The 23,710-nt window shown below is 33.1% G+C and overlaps 2 protein-coding genes across 2 annotated transcripts; both read right to left on the reverse strand.

The window, feature by feature from the left end:
- Positions 1–3,245: 3,245 nt before the first annotated feature.
- LOC125819638 (protein ALP1-like) lies at positions 3,246–9,281 on the reverse strand. Its single transcript, XM_049499099.1, has 2 exons — positions 8,879–9,281; positions 3,246–4,585 (listed from the first exon to the last, which is right to left on the reverse strand). The coding sequence occupies exons 1-2, from the start codon at positions 9,009–9,011 to the stop codon at positions 3,531–3,533; spliced, it is 1,188 nt and encodes a 395-aa protein (XP_049355056.1). The 5' UTR covers positions 9,012–9,281; the 3' UTR covers positions 3,246–3,530.
- A 5,654-nt stretch (positions 9,282–14,935) lies between these two features.
- On the reverse strand, positions 14,936–17,492 carry LOC125819622 (receptor-like protein kinase THESEUS 1). The gene has a single exon (XM_049499080.1). It carries the CDS (start codon positions 17,472–17,474, stop codon positions 14,946–14,948), a length of 2,529 nt encoding a protein of 842 aa, XP_049355037.1. The 5' UTR covers positions 17,475–17,492; the 3' UTR covers positions 14,936–14,945.
- Between the last annotated feature and the right edge of the window lie 6,218 nt (positions 17,493–23,710).

The following is a 23,710-nucleotide window of genomic DNA, read 5'->3' on the forward strand; positions in this document are numbered from 1 at the left end:
GATCCGATCCAAAACGAATACCAAACAGAGAGTCGGTAGCCAAAAAATATAATGATAACATAAAGAGCATAGTCTATAAATTTAAGTCGTCACTTAATGTGTACTTAGAAAAAGGACAAAGTCAAAGTCGTAGTTATCATATACTTAGAAATTAGTACATTGATTTGATCCTAATTACTAGAGTTAGTCAAATAAAAGCATTATACTTTTCAACTTTTTTATATTGTATTTTTGATTCTTTAAGAAACAACAAATTAATAAGAAATAAATATCTTTATTTTGTCATTCTTACGTGACACTGACTTGGATCCAAGCATGCTAAAGTTTTTTTGTTTTTTTTTTTGGATTTAATTTATATTCATAATTATATCCCGGATAACGCTTGCATTTTCTGTATTGCCATCTTTTTCTTATTCGAAAAATTAATTTCTCCAAGATCTGAAAAAAATATAAGTTTCTTAGTATATTTATTTCAACGCCAAATATTAATTGTGAAAAAAATACATACTCGACTTATTGTTTCAATTTAGACATTAATGTAATGCTCCTCATTTAATAATTTATTGACTTTTTTGTGAAAATTAAATGAAATTAAGAAATGACTTTTTTATTGTAAATGTCATCCCTCGTCACCTTAGTCTAAGGTTCAAATTAATTGTCATGTTTCACTTTTTAAAATATTTTTAAGTTAAACGTATTGAGAATAAAATTGACTTATTTTTAAAGTTCAAGGGTATATTTGGTGTTTTCACTTACTTTATAAATGTGTTGTTCGTATTACCTACCATACATGTACAGTTCGACTATTTAGTTGGCTATATATTTCTTAATTAATCCCGCTATTCGCATAACGATTAAATAATTTTGTCCAAAAAAATTTAGGGGATGAATTAGGACACCTATACAAATTCAGTCCAACTCAATCATGTAAATCTAAACCCAATTAATTAATAGCATTTGACATCACGACTCTAAAATTTAGTCGTTATAAAGTTTGAATCTTGATCACTCCACTTTTGTGAAGACTTAGGCAGACGGAAATTAAAGAATTCACATGTTATGGGGCCATACTCATAAATGTTTACCTCATTTATCACTTTATTATGCTAAATTATTATAATTTGATGTAAACACGAAATATGATTAAATATTTTTTTGGTTAGAGGCATGTGGAGAGAGTACACACAACATCAATATTCAGCTTGGAAGTCAAAGATATGTTCATCTTAAAAAGTCAGTCATGCTGTACAAATCATAGAATATATATTATATGGTCATTTTAGTTAATTTAGTTCAATGTTATATGGTAAAGATTCTTTGACTTGAAAGCAAATGGTTAATGGACTAATGTACTTCAATCATAGTTTCTCCGAGCAGAAGCAGATTCAAAATTTAATTTATTTCTTTTAAAAAATAATATTATATTTTAAGAGTTATAAATTCATATTTAATATTAATTACAAATTTTATGAATTTTAATTTTTAAATTTATATTTCAGATGAACTCGGTATTATCACTTTACGTCTACCTATTGCTCCTAAGTGTGGGAAGTTATAACTACCACTACTTTTATGACAAGACATAACATATTTTTTCAATGTTTTTCGATGACTATTAGGTATAATTATAATATATATATATATATATATATATATATATATATATATATATATATATATATATATATATATATATATATATATATATGTCAATACATTAAATGTGCTATACTTTATATTTTAATAGTTATTATACAAAAGAAGAAAAAGTCATATTCGATATTCATGGATTTTCCTTATTAGTTTACAGTAATTCAAACAAAAAGAGGAAAAAAGAAGGTAGTTAATCAATGCCTTTGAAGATTATGTTTTAGTTAAAAATAAAAAGGAGTAATTTTCTTTTGAGAGACGGATCTAGGATTTAATTACAACGATCTAAAGTTAACGTAAGATAATAATTAAGTTTACGGTTAAATATTTATAGATATTTAATAAATTTTTGATACATATACTATATTTAGACAAAATCTATATCAACATATTGTTTTTCAAGATAACTACATGTAATTATAATATATTAATAATATAAATAAAATACACTCTCAATATACATAACTTAGAAAAGTAGTATTTTCTTAAAAGAGTATTGCAAAGTTTCAAATTGGTAGTTACATTGAAAGAGAAATTAAACCAATCTAGAATGTGCACATATTTCTCCTAATAATGAAACTGATATACATATAAGTGAGTTGAATTGAGACAACAAATATAAATATCCTTTGTTGACCACTTTAGATACATTGATAAATATTTGTCCGCGTTCGATATTTACATCAAATCATATCAATTTATTAATTATAATTAAGATAACATAAGGATTTGTTAGCAAATATATATCATGCATTTATTATTGCTTGCTCGAAAATATTATTTAATAAAGTCTTACATACATGTTACTTATGTAATTAGACAATTTGAAACTATATACATATAATGTTTAAGTTTTATGCACAGATACAGAAAATATACATACAATCAAATCATTTAAAATGTAATCGTAAGTTACTCTATATTGATTGGTAACCAAAAATAAATGGTAAATAACATGATATAACAAGATAAAAAATATATTATTCAATCAAGATATCCATCAATTGCACTTCCTTTAAAGTACGTAACGGGGTAGATTAAAACGAACAAATTGAAAAGTTCACTATTTTGAAAACACTAAGGGGTCGTTTGATACAAAAATTAATAACGTTGTCAATGCAGCCCAAGTTGAAGTCCAAGTACCTGCTAAGCCCAAAATACATTTTGGGCCCCTTAGCCCATTTAGTGTGACTTGGATTAACAAATCAAACTTATGTCTAGTGAGGTATAAGTTCTTTAAAGGTGCGGAACATAACTTATGAGATACTAGTGAAAAACCAAATGCATCTTCACCTCCCGATCTAACTATACAAATGACACACCACATTTTAGAAGTCGGATGTCTATCAGACACTGTGTACACATCACCCTTCTCAGACCCCATTTGTAAAATTACACTGAGTATGTAGTTGAATTTCAGAAGTTGGAGAAAAGAAAGCAACACACATATTGAAGCAGTGAGAAATTCTAGTTTCAATGTCTTTTCTCCTTTTCAGAGAAGATCTACTTATTTGGGCAGTATAAGGCAGCCCGATAAACAAAGCATCTCGCACGTTCATGAAAGGTACGAAGTAGAGCCACACACCAAGGGGGTGTGATATATGCAGTCTACCCTGACTCAAGCATCAGTGACTTATTCCATGACTCAAACCTGACCTATGGATTATACGAAAACAACTTTAACGTTGCTACAAAGCTTCCCTTTGGATAGTATAACTAACATCATAAAAATTCACAGTTGTTAATAGTTGGTGTCTTTTCACAAGATGGTACTTTTTCTTGACTTAAAACTCTACATGGATCATAATCTGACACTTATTCTGCCAGCTTTTGGAACTACAAAGAATTGTTGAGCATATCTCAGTTGAGAGGAGAACAACCTAAGGGACATTAGGTGGAAGCTTGTTAGCTAAGTAGAGAGCAAGTTTCTCTCTTTGAATTGAAGCAGATTTATCGGTAGAATCACCAACTTGTTGCCCATAGTCAGGATCATGATGATGAGTAACTGGCACTTCATCTTGAACTCCATCATCTAAATCGATGAGAATGTTGTGCAGCAAGCAGCATACAAGAATAATCCTCGGTAACTTTTGCTTATCGGGCCTCCACATTACTCCTTGAATGATCTTCCATTTATCTTTCAACCTGGCCAAAGCCCTCTGTGCCACCTTCCTAGTTGCAAAATGCCGCTTGTTGTAATCAGCTTGGTGATCAGAAAGTTCACGTCCTGTGTAAGGAGTAAGAAGCCATGGCAAAAGGGGATAACCTGAGTCACCAACAATGTATTCTCTTAGTTCTGTGTCGTTTGAGAGGTTAAATTTCTCTCCACTTAGCCTCTTTCCTTCTTCAGTGAGTTCGAAGAATCTTGAGCTTTTGAGCACCTCAGAGTCACTTAGACTACCAGGCCAGCCAGCTAAAACATCTAGGAATCTCATATCAGGGTCGACGATTGCTTGCAAAATCATACTGTGATTCTTTTCCAAATCGGACCAGACTTTACTTGATGGATCAGCTGTAGAGAGGCAAAACATGATATGTGTGGTATCAACCGCACCACAACAATTGGGAAGGCCTCGGATGTTCTCAAATTTCGACTTTATGTCTTTCATGTCATCTTGATTTGTAGGCCAATGGATATGGTGAAGGCCTCTTTCTTCCATGGCTTCCACAAATCGCCAAGTTATCTGAGAGACAGTAGACTGGTGTATTCCAAGAGACTCACCAACAATTGATAGTGAGTCGCCTGAACTCAGCCTTCTCAAAGCAACAGCAACTCGGTCATCTAGAGACAAGAACTTACCGCTGAGATCAGTTATGTTCGTAGGTTTAGACATCATAGCATCCTTCACAAGTGAACAAATGTAGCTGAATGTCTTCCTTGAAAGTTTGAACATAGATTCAAATGTAACTGAATTTCCTTCCTCTACTGAAGTCCCTGTGAAACAACAAACAAAAAGGGGGTCATATCTCATGGCCGCAAATATACTGAAACACAAAGTTAGGCCTTTTAACTGATGAATATTATCTCAAGCACAAAAAAAAAAGACCCTTTATCTCTCGGACCTAGAACTAACTAGAAATGGAACTTGCAAGAAAGAGGTTATAGTTGCAAGCTTTTGTTTCAAAACCGTCTTGTCAACAATGATGAAAACTCTCTTCAATCATGTTCGACATCATCTACTAAAAGTGCAGAAGCTTAGGAGCTACATATATACATAACCATCATTTCATTTCACCGCTACTTCAAAATATCCTGAAGCACTTCTGTATGTGTATCCAGTCTCTCCCTAAACACTTGCATGTTTGGTCATATGCATTCTTCAGCTATCTAAGGCAAATCCACTTATCAGTTTAGCTCCTAAAGCTAGATTAAAACAGCCAAAAGAAAAATACTACTCTATTAAGCTAAGCTGCAACAGTCTTAGACACTGCTGCGTAAAATTAGCTCCATTTGCTAAGTCTTCACTCGAAAATTTCATCCCAATAGCTGAACCAACCAATCCTTACAGAGGGGTGCAATTTCAGGAAAAAGACTCAAGGCAATGAAATGAGAGCTCCAATATGAATTATACTTCAAATAAAAGTCATCAATGCATTTGTTCCATCCTTTAGTTACCTGCCTTTTGTCTCTTTTCCATTTCTCCATCCCTAGTTACATATCTTCACTCATCAACATCTATAGTTGCAGAATCAATGACCATAAGCACTATTACTGCTTCTTCAATAAAATAACAGAGTCTAGCAGAAATATCTCAAGCAAGGACATATAAACAAAAAGGAACCTGCTTGGAAGCTCATAGTCAAGCTAGACATAGCATCCATCAATATGACCTAGCAGTCCATTAAGTGGGTGAAAATCACGGGCAACCTGGGGTTCAAATTCCGGCAGAGACAAAAAAAATACTAATGATTTCTTCCCATCAGCCTAAACCTTGATGAACAGAGTTGTCTTACCTGCACTAGTGGGACATAGCAGAAACTCGGTGTAATAATCATGGGGTTCACAAGTTGGCTCTGCATCACCATTATTAAAAATAGGAGAGAAAATGGTCAAATTTTGCCCAGTACTTGAGCAACTTTTCCCTCCGCTAAACACTGGTTCTAATCTTACCTCATTATTGGGAAAAAATCTCGTTTTGTTTTGAACTTCTAATGAAGATCCAACCTGAAGTATAATGTAGGGTAGTTTCTTTTATGATCCATAAACCGTCAAGACTCAGGAGCCAACTCTTTAGGCCAAGTGCAGCCTTCCAAAGTCAGGGGAAGATGGTTCATCCCCCCTACTCTACTCCACTTAAAAACTGAACTTATTTCGCATGGCACACCTTTGAACTTATTTCGCTTGACACATGGAGTTCAGTCATTCCATGTCGGAGCTACGCTAATTGTAAGGGTAAGTACAAGCCGATATTCTAATGGCGAGGGTATTAAAGTAGAACAAAGGGTAACATTAACCAATTTCGGATGGTGTAGGAGCAATTTTGGACCTTTACTCTTAAAAGGGGAGATAGAGCATAGAACTAAAGGGGTTAAAACAAAAGAAAGCACTTCCAAATTAGTATTCCTCGTGAGGAGATAGAAATAGAGAGAAGCAGCACAAAACTTCAAACTATCACTAAGCATAGCTTATGAATTCAAAGTTTTCACTTCACTCATTTGTAAAGCCTAAACCTACACAGTTTGATCTTTTGTCCTCAATTGTTTTTCTTTGCTATAATCTAGAATTATGCATTAATCTGTCAGTGCGGTTTGGTGAAGAGAAAAAGCAAAGACTGATTCAATTTCAGTCAGATGCATGTTCCAAGGTAAAGTCACCAGATAAATCCTACCAGCCTATTACTCACTTAGATAGGTTAAGAAGATTTGAACTTTGATCAACCTTTGCAGGATATTTGGTCAGTTGACCTGTACTTCATTCGTTTTCCTCTAACAAGACAAGGGAAGCTACTCTGCATACAATGCCGGTACATTCTCTCATTTTGATCTAAATTTCCTATAATTATTTCAAGGAAAACAGAACTATTTGCATTCTTAGAGCTGCTCAAGTGAGCGGCATGCTGCAAACTTAATAATTCTACATTTGGTATCAGGATATGATGCAGTCCTTTCTACAAAAGGCCAAATAAGCAAATAACAACAGAGAATAAACTAAAATGTAGCAATTGTATTAGCCCCAACAAATTTTAGGAAGGCTAAACGATTGGAAGGGAATAATGCAAAGTTAGTAGGAGTTTAGTAAATTGTACCTAATGGAAAAGACCAAAGCAAACATCTACTAGTGAATGATTCTCAACTATGATAATGCACGCTGAGCACCATATCATGTAAATCTTTACAGTTGATTAATAAATATGTCATTGGAAAAAGTAAAACTCGTATAACCAAGTAAACCTGACTTCCATCCTTTGGATCAGTTATTCATCATAAAAGATAAACTCTTGTCCCTTTGCTCTTTGAGTTTTTTCATTGCTTCAAGTTCCTCCCTTTTGGTGGCTAATCTCATTCTAGGAGTATTCAAAGTGTCACAAATAACTTCAGGATCCAGAAACCAAAATTTTCACCCTCATCTTTTACCATTCGAAAAAATCACATGCATCTATTACTACATGGAAAAAAATATTCATGCACTTGAGATTTTATTTTATTTTTTTACCGTGGTTTCCGGGCGTCGCTTTGCGAACCCGACTAGCTGTACCCACCGGGTCCCGCTGTTTCAAGGCGGGTCCACCACGGTTAGTTCCACGGGGCCCTGGAGACGCGGCCGGTTTGTAATGCCTCCAGTGGCCCTGCTGGGGCTCGAACCGGCGACCTGAAGGACTTTGTCCCAGGCCTTTACCAGCTGTAAGAGAATGTAGCAAATACAAGACACTTTGAAACAATAAATTGGAACAAGTATAGCCAACATCCAACACTCTTTTGTATACCAAGTAAATAGATAAAATTATCCTTTCTGATAGCTTTAAGCTTTTAGATGAAAGATCACCCAACAGGGAGATCTTGGGTTCAAGTTCACAGGTATATGTACATATAATCAAAGGTTTCAACTGAAAGCAATATCTTTGAACCCATAGTCTCAACGATTTTGAAAAAAATGTAATAGGTTCAATAGTAAGAACCTAAAGGTTGAATCCATTAACTCTAATCTTGTATTTTTCTATGTTCGAGTTGCATTGCCACCACTCATCTAACATATATTTTCACGTGTTTAACCGAAGAAAATATCAGGCTCTAACGTAAGGAGACGTGTTGTGAACCTGGATAATAAAGAAAAAATATCACTTCACCTGACATGAGACAGCCACACAATCCAACACACTCCTCATTTCTTCTTTTTTCTCAGATAAATGAGAGATTTCCCTACTAGCCATTTTCATGGTTCAAGGAAAGAAAAGAAACTCATAAAATGTGAAGTGAGCAGAAACCAATTTAAAATAACTCAAAGTTTCACCAAGAGTCTGGCCTAGTGTATCCTATGAGGTCCCAGTTTTACATCCCGGATGCAAAAACACTAAGGGGTCGTTTGGTAGGATGTATTAGAGAATCTAATAGGATTATCAACATATGTATAACTAAGGCATGGATAAGCATGATTAAAGACATAACTATCCTTAATACACCAAACCAAACCGTGAATAAGAAATAATCTCAAGCATAACTAATCTCATCATTCAGCATTACTAATACACCCTATACAACACCAAACGAGGGGCCGTTTGTGTATTAGAGAATCAGAATCTAATACATGTATTAGTCATGGTATTATTCAATCTTTTGTTTGGTAGGATTTTTAGCCATGAACAAACCATGGTATTAGTAATACAATGGATAAAGACAAAACTACCCTTAATAACACCAAACCAAACATATCAATTCAGCATAACAAATCACAGCATTAGTAATCTCAACATTATCACTACACTACTATTCTTATACACTCTACCAAACGACTCCTTAATTGATTTCTTCAATCCATTCAAGCCTCAAGGCAAAACCACTAAGTGATATCTTCCATCTATCCAAACCTTGGTGGCAGAGTTACCTGATAACTCTGTTATTTGATACGTAGCTTCACCGAACACCACGATTATCGAAAAAAATCACTCAAAGCTGACCCAAAATTTCCTCTAAAAGACGATAAACACAACCAACAACAAACACAACAAAAATGCAGCATCAAACATTAAACATGAAGCAAAAAAACACAAATCAAGAATCAAAATTTAGTTACCAGAAATCCTTTTGGAGAAGTCGACCCACCAATCTGAAGGACAAACATGAGATAACGAAGAAAGTAAAGGGGTATATTGGTCAACATCTTTCTCCACCTTCTTCTTCCTCTTTAACCCCCTTATAGGTCCCATTGAAAAAACTCAAAAAACCCAGTTGATTCACAACCAAAACACAAAAAAAATCTCTCTACAGAACTGTAAACTCCCAAGAAAAGATTTTGACAAAATGGGTATGCTTAACTGAAGGAATATTAAGAGATTGTGCTGTTTTTAGTAAGTTATAATCAAGAAAAAAAATGAAGAACAAGGTGACTGAGAGCAGAGTGCAGAAGAGAAAGAGGAGGAAGGGACTAAAATGGGACAATTGTGTAAAAAAAAAATTGTTTATGGTTTTAAAGAAGCATGCAGTAATATATAGTTTGTTTTATTATAAGTGGTTTATTTATTTAGATATAATCTGAGAAAATATTGTGATATCAGACTCGAAAATACTATAATTAGGAGTTACATTCGAGGCAGGGGGGTCAGGATTGAGTGTCATGTCTCGAGTTGAGATTATAGAGAGTTTTGAAAAATGTTTTTTCTTACTTGAAAATACTATATTAGGAGTTACTTTCGAGGTCGAGGTTGGGGTCGGGATCGAGTGTCATGTCTCGAGTTGTGGTTTATCGAGAATTTTGAAAAATGTTTTTTTTTTAAATTTTATATAGGAAAATAAGATCATTCAAATAAATATTTAAATCAATCAAACATAAAAAAATTGAAAAAATAAAAAGTGAAAAGACACTAATGAAGTGATTTAACTTTTATTTACTTCTTTTTTCATGTTCAGTACAATACTCGTGTTAAAGTTTCGATTATCTAAATTTATAACGTATAAAACTCATTAGAGAGAAGTATTTCCTATTATGATTTGTTGCACCTATGATCTGAACTTGATACATTCTATTAAATGTGAAGATTAACTTCTATATATCGACAAATATCATAAATCGTGTTGAAATGATGTTGTTAAAAAGTCAACAATGATATATTTGTATTTATACTAAAAAGAGTTGTGTAATCCGCTACAATCAATTCAGTTATATTAATTTAGTGTACGTGTGTGTCACGTTAATATAAAGTATTTCATACAATAAGAATGAAGTATATAATACTGCAACAGAAGTTACAATGTATGTAATGTTATATTCATTTAAACAACAAAAATATGTTTTTTTATAATTTTAGTATATGCGTGTTGCACGTATATGTTACCTCAATTTAATTAACACAAAATATACGTGTTCAATTCTCATATAAAAGAGTTATACTAATATGAGTATAACTTTAACTACTTGAAAGATTTAATAGTTCTTTAGAATTTCTATTTAAATAATTCATTATATTTTCAGAGTAAGACGTTATTTTTCTATTTGGACCAATGATAAAAATCTACTTGGAAGATAACGTCATTCATAATGTTTCCTAAATCAATTTTTTTATGTATTTATTATACAAAATCATAATGAAATTCTTCTTTGAAGATAGCATCTTTCATAACATGTCTTAAATTGATTTTTTTTGTGTTTATTATACAACCAGAATGGAAAATTACTTTGAAGATAATGTATTTCATAATGTGATTTCAATTGATTTTTCCTGTGTCTATTATACAATCAAAGACAAATTACTTATTAGATAATTAAATGTAATTTTTTAATAAATATTAATGCGTAATCTCAAAGATAATAACTAGTCTGTTATCGCAAGTTAAAATTTTATCCAGAATACTTGCACACTAATCGATGTACTAGAAGAAGAAAAAGAAAACTAGTGGAGACAAAAATGTAAATTAATTTTGTTTCATCTTTTCAATCTTGATAAATAGAGTTACTTGGTGTATTATAGGCGGAGTCATAATTTTAAATTTATGAATTCTAATTTTAGAACGACGACTTCATATGTTAATAGTTGAGTTCTAATTTTAATATTTTGTACATATTAATGGAATCCTTAACACACACAAAAAAAAAAAAAAAAAAAAAAAAAAATATCCCAATTGATTCAGAACCCAATAAACTTTTATGTACTTTTTTTTTTCATGTTCTGTTAAATATTCATATCATAGGTCTAACTATATAGATTCATAACGTATAAGACTCATAGAAAGAAGTATTTCTTAACACGCTTTGTTCCAGGTATGGTTTCAATATATTACCTCCTATTTGATGTGCCAGATAACTTCTACGTATCGAAAAATATTGTAAATCGTGTTAAAATGAGATTGCTTTAAAGTCAAATGCAAGGTAAGTTTGTATTAAAAGAAGTGTTGTGTAATACTAGAGCTGTCAATATGGGCTAGCCCACTCCATCCGGGCTAACCCATACAGGCTTTGACATTTTACGGGCCAGGCCAGGCTAGCCCATTTTTGGTGTGGGCCTGAAAACGGTCGGCCCAACCCACAAGTACGTGGGCTACAGGCTTGCCGGGCCAGCCCACTTTTTAAAAAGTTATATATTTTTTTTATAATTATTAAATTAAATTATAAATTATAATTTAAAAATATTATCATAAATATCGACAAAACAATATTACATAGTGTTAATGTTACTACTTGTTAATCAAATCCACAAATAAAATTATCTTTATAATATTTATTAAGTTTTTTTCAAGTAAAAGTATAAATATCTAAATATAAATATTAACCTAACTGTTTCGCAATGATCACAATAAAACACAAAAAATATGACAATATTCCAATCATAAAAATGTAAAAAATAAACTCCTTAAAAAATCATGAAACTTATGGCGTATCTAACACTTCATGAAACCTATGGCGTATTTAACAACTTCATGATCATCTTCATCAAGCATATCTGAATCAACTTGTGGGAAGGTTGTCTTAACATCTTCATTTTCATATGCAATTTATATGAGGTTTCAATTAGTTAAATATTAAAAATAACTAAATTGAGAATTATAATATTTAAATGTACACAAAAATATATTACCAGTTTGAGAAAAACCATGTAACCAGTTTCGAGTAGCAACAAGTGTTTGGACATTTTCATGGTGGATGCAACTACTATACTTAGTGATTTCCTAAAAAACTTTAAATAGATTTTGAGTTTGGATCTCTTTAATTTTAAATTTTAATATTATATTATACTTTTTAATTAATTTGTATTAGCCCACGGGCCGGCCCTACCTATATTTCTCAGGCCCCACAAATCAGCAGGCTTATTCAGACCGGGCTAAAAAGCTTTTTTTTTTAAATGGGCTCCAAATTTTTTAGCCCAGCCCTATTAAATCCCGGGTTAGGCCAGGCCGGCCCAACAGGCCTAGCCCATATTGACGGCTCTATGTAATACGCTACAATCAATTCAATTATACTAAAGTGTACGTGTATACGTGTGTGTCACGTCAATATAAAATATTGCATACAATAAAAATGAATATATAATACTGCCAATATATGTAATATTATATTCATTTAAATAGAAAAAAATATGTGTTCTTATAATTTTAGTATAAGTGTCACTTTTAATATATCAAGAAAAATAAAAATTAAAACTATTTTATCCTCAACATTAATTACTTATTTCCCCCGGAAAAAAAAACCTCGAAAATATGTAGACCAAGTGGATCCCCAAGTGTTTTTTTTCCATAATTTTTTCAGTCTCCTTTAAATTTCTATTTATTGTAATCAATAATCACATTTGTGATTGCATGATATGTAGGGACATGAAATAATTGTTGCTATTTATTTACCAGTAATTCAAAATTTTAATATATACTTTTTGGACTAAGACACAATATTCTCTGAAAATATTTTACTAACATATAGTAATTCTTTAAAGAATACACATGTATTTTTTTTATTATGAAAATGCACATCTATTCCTGAAAAAATATGTTAGTTATATATATAACAAATCATTTAAATTTGTTTTAGTTAAGTATTTTTTTCTTAAAATACTCAGAAAGATTTAAGAGTTTATTTTTAAGTGATTCATTGTATTTTTAGAGTAAGACGTCATTTTTTTATTTGGACCAATGGTAAAAATCTACTTGGAAGATAGCGTTATTTATAACGTGTCTTAAATCAATATTTTCTGGATTGTTATACAAAATCATAATGAAATTCTATTTTGAAGATAAAACCTTTCATAAATTGATTTGTTTTGTGTTGATTATATAATCAGAATAAAAAACTACTCTGAAGATAACACCTTTCATAACATGTCTTAAATTGATTTTTCCTACGTCTAATATACAATCAAAATCAAATTACTAATTAGATAATTAAATGCAATTTTTTTAAATGGATAATTTGGGCTATAATAGCTTGTTATGATAAAAGTGTCCAAAATATGTTATTTAATAAGAATGAAAAAAAATAAAAAAAATTCACGAAGGGTATCCAAAAATTGCACAACAAAAACTCTTTTTAAAAAATGGAAAAAACAATTGCTACTAGTGAGATTCAAACATGCAAGTGCTGCCTCATTTGAAATGTCTGAAACCACTAGGCCAGGGGCGGATATACGTGGACAGGTGGGGGTGCCACGGCACCCAGTGATCTCGGAAAAAACGTCGTTTATATATGTATAAATTCATAATAATTCAATATGTATTACTTTTGCCACCTAGTGACTGAAATGCGGAACAGCTCAATTGGCGAAGGAGTTGGTCTACCACACAGCCAACGCCGGTTCGAACCTCACTGCCAACACTTATTTTTTTGCTTGCTCCTTTACTTCTTTACTTTTCTTTTTTGTCTTTTTCATTAGTATGTAAAGGGCTTAAATTATTTTTTTCCTCCATTCATTCTTATTTAGTTACTATTCTTTATTAATTCAAATTGACTCATTTTCATGATTAATTTTTAGTTCTTCTTTTCTTTTTCATTAGTATGTAAAGGGCTTAATTTTATTTTTCTCCATTCATTCTTATTTATTTACTATTCTTTATTTATTCAAATTAACTCTTTTTCATGATTAATTTTTTTTTTTACTTTCTCTTGCACTAATTATTAATCTCTTGATATGGGTGTTACATGTTTATTTTTATCAATTAATGAGTACTGAATTATGAACGTCAAATAAATATTATTAAGAATATATTTAAATAGTAGTTTTTAAAAATATGTTTTAAAAATGATGAATATTATTATTAGAGCTTTTTTTAATTTTTTTTTAAAGGTTCTTTCACATCTTCACCGACTTTCTTGCTAAGTAAGATGACTAGGCAGAAACTACAATTTTTATTCTTCCCCTACTAAATATCTCCAATAACACATAAAGTCAATGTAATATGAATATATTATGTTAATACTATTAGATGGTTTATACAAGCTCAAATTTTAATGTGAAAAATCTTTTTTTTCTCAAAGTTTCAGCGAATAAGACATCTAATTCCAAAAAGGGAAAAAAATTGAATTGTTTAGTTATCTCTAATCTCAAAATATCTAAAAGAAAATATTACTAACATGCATATTTGATCGATTTGTTTATAAAAATAAAAAATATCAGTAACCTGAATTGTAACCCAAATTAAAGTAACCGATCATTTTATCTTACTTGAACGTTGTGGCACCCACGACCTCCAAATCCTAGATCCGCCCCTGCACTAGGCTATAATAGCTTGTTATGTTAAGGGTGTCCAAAATATGTTATTTAATCACATTGTGTTTCATTTTACTTGTATATATGATTTTTTTTTCCGACAAAGGGTGTTCAGTTAGACACCCCGAGAAACAAGTAGCTCCGTCACTGTCAGTACCTTGTAAAATTAGATGAATTGCACACAAACTGACCCAAACATCATCGAAAGGAAATGAAAGAAGAAGAAAAATACACAACTTGAAGAATCTTGAGAAGACATCAAATGACAATTACAACATGAGCATTACTACAATTGATTCATAATGTAAGCTGTGTAAAGCCATACATAAAAATGCATCAAGGGATTTTCATCCTGAGATTGATAATATAAGGTATAAATCTACTTATAGTATGAAAAAAAAAATACTATAACCACAATTTCAATTTTTTTTTTCTTCACAAACACAAGCTTCTTCTTTACCTTCCTTTTGGATTCATTATCTGAGAGAACACTCCAGATGAAGTTGTTACATCTGATTCACCATGGCTAACAATGTCGATTTCATCAGCCTCTCCCGACTCAACACGGGGAATCGAGTAAGGTATATCTGGTATGGCATTGCTATTTTCATCTTCTAAAGATTGTCTGGCAGCAGCTTGCAAGTTAAGAACGTATTCAAGATTCCAAAGAACGTCCCCCATCGATGGTCTTTCAACACCATACTCAGCCAAACACTTCTCCGCGGTTTCACCATATTTCCTGAGTGAATCAATGCTCACTTTTCCTGCAAGATAAGGATCGATTATGTGCTCCAATTGTCCCTTCTTTTGCCAATGCATTGCCCACTCGGCTATGTTTACTTGTTCTCGTGGGAGTGAAGGATTGATTGCTGACCGTGCACATAGGACTTCCATGAGTACTACTCCAAATGAATAGACATCAGACTTCTCTGTCAGTTGCTGTCTACGATAATACTCTGGATCGAGGTAACCAAAACTTCCCTTCACGGCTGTGCTTACATGAGTTTGATCCAACGCGGGGCCAAATTTTGATAAACCAAAATCAGCCACTTTTGCTGTGAGATTCTCATCCAATAAAATGTTGGTAGTCTTGACATCACGGTGGATGATGCACTCAGCTGCACCAGTGTGAAGATAATGCAATCCTTTCGCAGCTCCAATGCAAATTTCTAGTCTTTGTTTCCAAGAAAGATGAGGAAAATCTGATCCGTATAAGTGCTTTCTGAGCGGTCCGCCTGCCATGAATTCATATACAAGGATCATCTCATTTAGCTCCTCACAGTAGCCAATTAAAGAAACCAGGTGTCTGTGGCGTAGCTTAGATAACATCTCGATTTCTGTCCTGAATTCGACAAGTCCTTGTTGAGACTTGCTATTTCCCCTCTTTACAGCAACCATTACCCCATTTTCTAGCACTCCTTTATAAACTTTGCCAAAGCCACCAACACCAATGACCAAGCTCTCATCAAAGTCCTTCGTAGCTTCACGAATCTCAGAGAATGCGAAGATACGCCCCAACGTCCGTGAAGGTGTTGTTGAAGCAAAACTACCTGCTGAGATTTTAGTTTCTGAAATTCCAATATGATTTGGAAAAGATAACCATGATAAAGATTTTTGTTTCACCATCTTTGGCTTATGGAAACAAACGAAACAGAGAAAACAGGACGCTGCAATGAGCAATAAACCTGCTAAACTTCCTAAGCTAGCAAAAACTATTAGCATTACATGTCTCTTAGTATTTGATCTTTCGGAATCGCTGGAATATCCGACAAATTTTCCATCGAGGCTGCTACTGGGATTGCTCATTTTCATTATCTCCAAACCATTTAGAATAGCATTGGCTGGAGTAATCCTCAAATTAGAAGGACCAACTTGAACGAAAAGTTTATTCGAGCCCGTTGACATATTCACTACAAAATCCACAAAGTAAGCAGCTGACAAAGCCATTGTCTTTGTTGAGATATCCAATGATTCCACAGCAGTTTGGTTATTGATGTACACATCGAAGATCAAATTGTTAAGAGAGAGACTAACAAAATCACAGAAATGCATCCTAACGAAGTAAATAAATCCATCTTCGACTGGAAACGTCCATGTAATGTTGAACTTTTGATCTATTACTTTGGCATCTGCCATTTCTTGTGCAGTGGCATACACCCAATTCGGTGCAATATCAACCGACTCACCCGCTGGATACTTGACTGATTTTGGATCTGTACTGACCTTCTGAGCACTAGCAGGATTAACAAGAAATGTATGATCTGAATTCCACATCCTCCACAAAGTGTCATTTCTTGGAGTCAATTTTGGACCTCCCATATTCACTCTATAAGCTGTCTCTAAAGCAACCGAGGACGGAACAACAAAACCTGGCCCCCTCGGAATTGGGACAGCACTGAAATCAAACTGACCCTCAGGCATAGAGACCACCTCTATCCCATTGATAAATGCAACTGAGCCACTAACTGGAGATAATGTAAGTACTAAATCACCCGAACTACTCGATCCACCTATTTCGATTACGTATTCCTTCAACAAAGGTTCCTTTTTCCCCAATCTTGAAAAGGAAAACTCATGAAGCAATGTAATCCCATTAGCCACAACAGAAAAAACAGCTGATTTTAGGTTGTGCTCATTATTCTTAACAGGATAAAAATGCAACCTTAACCAATGTCTACCAATCTGCTTTGTACTAATAGAATACACTGAACTTTTAGTAAACAATCTAGCAGAATTATGAAGTTCAGACAACAAACCATTTTCATTATTTGACACTGTTATAAGTGAATTTGTAGACAACACCACATCAGAATCCCCAAAATCAGATTCAAAAACCCTTCCATCTTCAACTTGTATAGATTTATTTCCACCACAGCTAATCAAGAAACAGTCTATTGGGGTAAAAGAAGCAAAACCCAATGACGAAAAACTGAGAAAACACACAATGCTAGCAGAAAACAACAACAACCCTTTTAAAGAAACCATTTTTATTCAAATATACAACTCAGAAACAGTCAATTGGGACAAAAGAAACAAAATCCAATGACCAAAAACTGAGAAATCACACAAAGCTAGCAGAAAACAAGAACAACCCTTTTCCAAGAACACATTTTTACTCAAAAATACAGCTCAGAAAACAAGACAAAAGAAACAAAATCCAATGACAAAAAACTGAGAAATCACACACAATGCTAGCAGAAAACAAGAACAACCCTTTATCAAGAACACATTTTTACTCAAAAATACAACATTACAAGACTGAAAACAAAAACCCCATATGGAAAAAACTCATTTTCTTGTCAAATTGAGCTGAAACAAAGCCAAAAAAGGCCATACCTGATGTGTACAAGATGAACAAAAAAGTAAAATTTGGGAAAAAGGTGAATGAGAAGTGTGATTTTGAAGATGGGGTTTTTGTGTTTTTCAAGATTTTGGAACTTTTAGGTCTGTTGAGGTGAGTGAGTGTGTAGTAATGAATTTTTTTTGGAAACAAGTTGTGTTGTGACATTAAAGTTGGAAGCTTAGGGAATTGAAATAGCTAGCTAACTAACACAACCACACAGCCAGTATACAACTGTCACTCTTGCAATATTTTAATAACTGTCTGCCATACCATCTCTAGATTCATGAGTTGACCAACTTTTTTTCTAATATTATAATGCTACAAATCCAAAAAAAAAAAAAAATTGTTTTTTTTTTCATTTTTGGGTGAAAATGAATTTTCATTAATGATAATTTGGACACCTTATATTTTTGTTGATGTTGATTGAGATATTTATTTCATCATAAAAAACTGTTCGATGCATGAAATATTCCGATATTCATAGAGGATTTGAGAAAGAGTCAAACAATCCTACTTGAAGGGATATAAGAATCATGGATTCGAGATGAATGATTTATTGATTACAGGTACTTACATTATTATTTTTTAAAGATCCTCGTTAATCTAGTAGATTAGAATATAAACTTTGATGGTTATTTGGTGATTATTTTGCTTTTTCATAAAAATAATCTTTTATAATATTTGAAATAGCATAGTTAGATATATTTTCATTTTATTTATTTCTCACTCGGTGTCCGGTACCACGTTAGAGCCCGATTAAATTTGGATTTGTGTTGGAACATCCTAGAGGTAAAACACTTTCTAACAAATGTGATTTTGTATCCAGGGAGACTCGAATCTGAAACTTCTGATTAAGAGTGAAGGAGCACTTGTCACTCCACCACAATCGTGTTGGTGACGTAGTTAGATAAATTATTCTATTTGTTTATTCATTCAAATAAAAAATTGAAGAAAATAAAATGAGGATGAGGAAATTCCCTTTAAATCATCCTATGTTATGTGGGGCTCATACAGGAGATCACGTGCAAATCACATGCCTAAGTTTTAATCACTTATTAAGTAATCTAATCACGTGATCCATCCTGTTAAGATCTAGTTTAGCTCTTTTGATGAATAATTAATAATATACATTTTCTAACTCAAATTAATCAAATCTTTGTTTGTGTCAGTAACACTCTAATGCTTCCCAGATTACCCAATTTTTGAATTTTTTTTTTTTTATCTTTCTATTATCTCCATTTCAATTTATTTGTCATATTTTACTTCGTGACAATTCAGAATAGAACAAATGAATTGAAGTTACTCTACTCAACTTTTCTTTTACTTGTTACTTTCATTTTTTTAAAACTTTCAAGTACGGTTATTGGTAATTATTTATTATTTATTATTTTTTTCTCAACGGCATCTTAAGTCAAAATTAATTAAAGTACTAGAAAGCATAATATATAGAAAGACATGACCTTCTAATATTGCTTTAACTGACAATTATTATCTTAACTTTGAAATTATATGATTAGATATCTTAACTTTATATAAATAGATCCCGTAAACACACTTTTTCAAATGTGCATTATCAAAATTAGAGTGTTTACAAAGTCAATTTAAACCAAGTTAAAATGTCTAAAAGTAAATTAAAATGGCAAGTAGCACTGCAACCCTGAGTGTGCACACATCTCGATACCTTAACTTGGTCTCAACTGACAACTAAACTCTCTAACCCGTCCCCATTGTATGAATGCTATAAAATACATATACATGTATTAACCAAAACAGAACATGTAAGCCAAAAAGTGACAATGTTGTTCTCAAGAGTACAAACATATTGACCTCTCTAATTAATAGTCACAACTATAAGAAGTTAAGAAAACAAACAATTGTAGGCTAGTTTAAGTACATTGTTCAATTTTCCTTCAATGCATCTTCAATCCTCTGTTAAGATGTCCCACATCGGTAGAAGAATGGGAATTTTGTCTCCTTATATGGACTTGGATAAACCTCCCCTCACGAGCTAGCTTTTGGGGTTGAGTTAGGCCCAGATGCTATATCCTTACAACTTCCAACCTCCATTTAACAGAAAATAAAAACTACGAAAACAACAGCACAACACAAAGATCAATCAACTATTTTATCTTCTTCACTTGACCCCATGAAAGTAAGTATGTTTCTGAATTGTCCTTGACCCTTTTTTGTTGATAGTACAATATTCTTACATTATCTTCTTCACTTAGCGATGTGGGACTAAGTAATCCTTCTTAGACAGGCTGTCCAAGAAAAGAACTTTTTGCTTATTTTACAGCTTAGTGCTAGCCTGTTTAATGATTATTTAGGAGTCTGTCAGTGCTAGTAGTGCCGAGTCAGAATATTCATTAAGGAAAGTCAGAATAACTATGAACTGTTAGCATGATAGACAACTAAATCATTGTATATATTAATGTAATTATATAGTGATATAAATTAGCATGATCATATACATTTGTTGTAGAATCATATGAATAAATATTGTGATAGAATAGCTGATTTGGAGGGATAGCAAGGCAGATTTAAAGGGATTCAATGGCAGATTTGTATAGATAGAATAGCTGATCTTTAGGGATAGGAATGGCAGATCTTTAGGGATGTGTAATCTTTATTTTCTCTATATAATGGAAAGACTCTCTCACTTTGAGAGGCATTCAGCTGAAAATTGACATGGTATTAGAGCCTTCTCTTGGCTGTCTTGTTTCATAGAGTCATCTGTGGTTCCTTTTAATTATTTTTTTGAAAATCTTGGTTTTTGGCTACCTCCTGGGAATTTTGTTCTTGGTCATTGTAGTTGCTTTCTTGAGTCTTTGTAGTTTTATAGCTATTCAAAAGCATGAATTCACATCACTTTGAATCCTTCAGTGTTCGTTTCACTGGAAAAAATTATTCTTCTTGGGAGTTTCAATTTCAGTTGTTTGTCACCGACAAAGAACTATGGGGCCATATAGATGGAAGCGATCTTGCCCCTACTGATGCAACAAAGCTAGGTGAATGGAAGATTAAAGATGCTCGGGTGATGACATTGATTCTAGGGTCAATTGACCCTCTTATTGTTCTTAATCTCAGGCCGTACAAGACAGCTAAGGCCATGTGGGATTACTTACAAAAGGTTTACAACCAAGATAATAGCGCAAGACGCTTTCAATTGGAGTATGAAATTGCTAATTACTCTCAAGGAGGTCTTTCTGTTCAGGATTATTTTTCTGGATTTCAAAACTTATGGGTTGAATTTACAGATATTGTCTATGCCAAAATACCTATTGAATCCCTATCAGTGATTCAGGCAGTTCATGAGCAAAGCAAGCGAGACCAATTTTTTATGAAATTACGCTCCGACTTTGAGAATGTTCGCTCTAACTTGATGAATCGTGACCCGTCTCCCTCTTTGGATGTTTGCTTTAGGGAATTACTTCGTGAAGAGCAACGTCTTGTCACACAAAATGCTTTTAAGAAAGAAAATGATGTCACTGTTGCATTTGCTGCTCAAGGTAAAGGAAAGGGCATGGATATGAGTAGAACTCAATGCTACAGTTGCAAGGAATATGGTCATATTGCTAGCAATTGTAGCAAGAAAGTCTGTAATTATTGTAAACAACAAGACACATTATCAAAGAGTGTCCCACGCGCCCTCAAAATCGTAGGATCAATGCTTTTCAAGCTAGGATAAATGGTTCCACTGATGATTACTCATCTTCAGGACAAGTTCTTACTCATGAAATGGTACAACAAATGATCGTGTCAGCCTTTTCAACATTGGGATTACAAGGTAATGATGCTACATCTAATTTTTGGATTGTTGATTCAGGCGCTTCCAATCATATGACCAACTCAACGAGCATCCTAAAAAATATTCGTAAGTATCAAGGTCCATCACAAATACAGATTGCTAATGGTAGTAATTTACCCATTACCAAGGTTGGGGACATTACTCCAATTTTCAAGAATGTTTTTGTTTCACCAAAACTCTCAACTAGTCTTATTTCAGTTGGACAATTGGTAGATAACAATTGTGATGTGAATTTTTCTCGTAATGGTTGTCTTGTGCAGGATCAGGTGTCGGGGACGATAATCGCGAAGGGGCCTATAGTTGGACGATTGTTTCCTATACACTTTTCCATTCCTCTTGTTCTATCTTTTGCTTGTACTTCTACTGCTAGTAAAACTGAGGTTTGACATAAGCGTTTAGGACATCCAAATTCTGTTGTGTTGTCTCATTTATCAAATTCTGGTTTATTGGGAAATAAAAATAATTTTTCAGTTGCTTCCATTGATTGTTCTACTTGTAAATTAGGCAAAAGTAAAACTCTTCCGTTTCCTAATTTTGGTAGTCGTGCTACAAAGTGTTTTGATGTCATTCATAGTGATGTTTGGGGCATTTCACCAATTATTTCTCATGCTCATTTCAAATACTTTGTGACATTCATAGATGATTATAGTCGGTTTACATGGGTGTATTTTCTTCGATCCAAACCTGAGGTATTTTCCATGTTCAAGACATTTTTGGCTTACATTAAGACTCAATTTTCTACATGCATCAAATTATTAAGATCTGATTCTGGTGGAGAATTATGTCTTATGAATTCAAAAAATTCTTGCTTGACAAAGGGATTGTCTCACAACACTCTTGCCCATATACACCACAACAAAATGGAGTTGTTGAACGAAAAAATCGGCATCTTTTAAATGTCACTCGTACTTTATTGATTGAGTCATCTGTACCATCTAAATATTGGGTGGAAGCTTTGTCTACTGCTGTCTATTTAATTAATAGATTGCCATCTAAAGTGCTAAATCTTGAGTCTCCATATTTTCGTCTTTATCACCAAAATCCTAACTATAGTGATTTTCATACATTTGGTTGTGTTTGTTTTGTGCATTTGCCTCCTTCGCAACGCAATAAACTTTCTGTACAATCTACTAAATGTGCTTTTATGGGTTATAGTACTTCACAAAAAGGTTTTATTTGTTATGATCCATGTTCTCACAAATTTCGTATTTCTAGAAATGTTGTTTTCTTTGAGAATCAGTATTTCTTTCCTACGATTGTAGATTCATCTTCTGTTTCTCCTCTTTTTCCTACTTTTGAGGATTTATCATCATCTTTTAAGAGGTTCAAACCTGGATTTGTGTATGAACGACGTCGGCCAACTTTACCCTATCCCGACATTGATCCGCCGCCTGAAACTTCACCACAACTAGAATCTGAGAATTCTTCAAGATCTGGTCCTCTTGAGCCTACTTGGTGATCTACAAGAGTATCTCGTACTCCCAATTGGTATGGCTTTTTCTCTACTTTATCCAACATATTTGTTCCATCTTGTTACTCACAAACTTCCAAGCATGAATGTTGGCAGAAAGCAATGGAGGAAGAACTTTTGGCTCTTAAAGAAAATGACACATCGGGACATTGTTTCATGTCTTTCAAATGTCCGCCCTATTGGATGTAAGTGGGTTTATTCAATCAAACTTCATTCTGATGGAACTCTTGATCGGTACAAAGCTCGATTGGTTGTTCTTGGTAACAGACAAGAGTATGGGGTGGACTATGAGGAGACTTTTGCACCCGTAGCCAAAATGACTATGGTACGAACTATTATTGCCATTGCTGCTTCACAAAACTGGTCTCTTTATCAAATGGATGTCAAAAATGCTTTTCTCCATGGTGATCTTAAAGAAGATATTTATATGAAACCTCCACCTGGTTTGTTCTCATCGCCTACATCAGATATTGTATGCAAGTTGAAGCGGTCTTTGTATGGATTAAAACAAGCTCCAAGAGCTTGGTTTGATAAGTTTCGGTCTACTTTGCTACAATTTTCTTTTGAGCAGAGCAAATATGACTCATCTTTGTTTCTTC

Source organism: Solanum verrucosum, unplaced genomic scaffold (assembly GCF_900185275.1).
Source record: "Solanum verrucosum unplaced genomic scaffold, falcon-dt-bn FXZP01000255.1, whole genome shotgun sequence".
Lineage (NCBI taxonomy): Eukaryota > Viridiplantae > Streptophyta > Magnoliopsida > Solanales > Solanaceae > Solanum > Solanum verrucosum.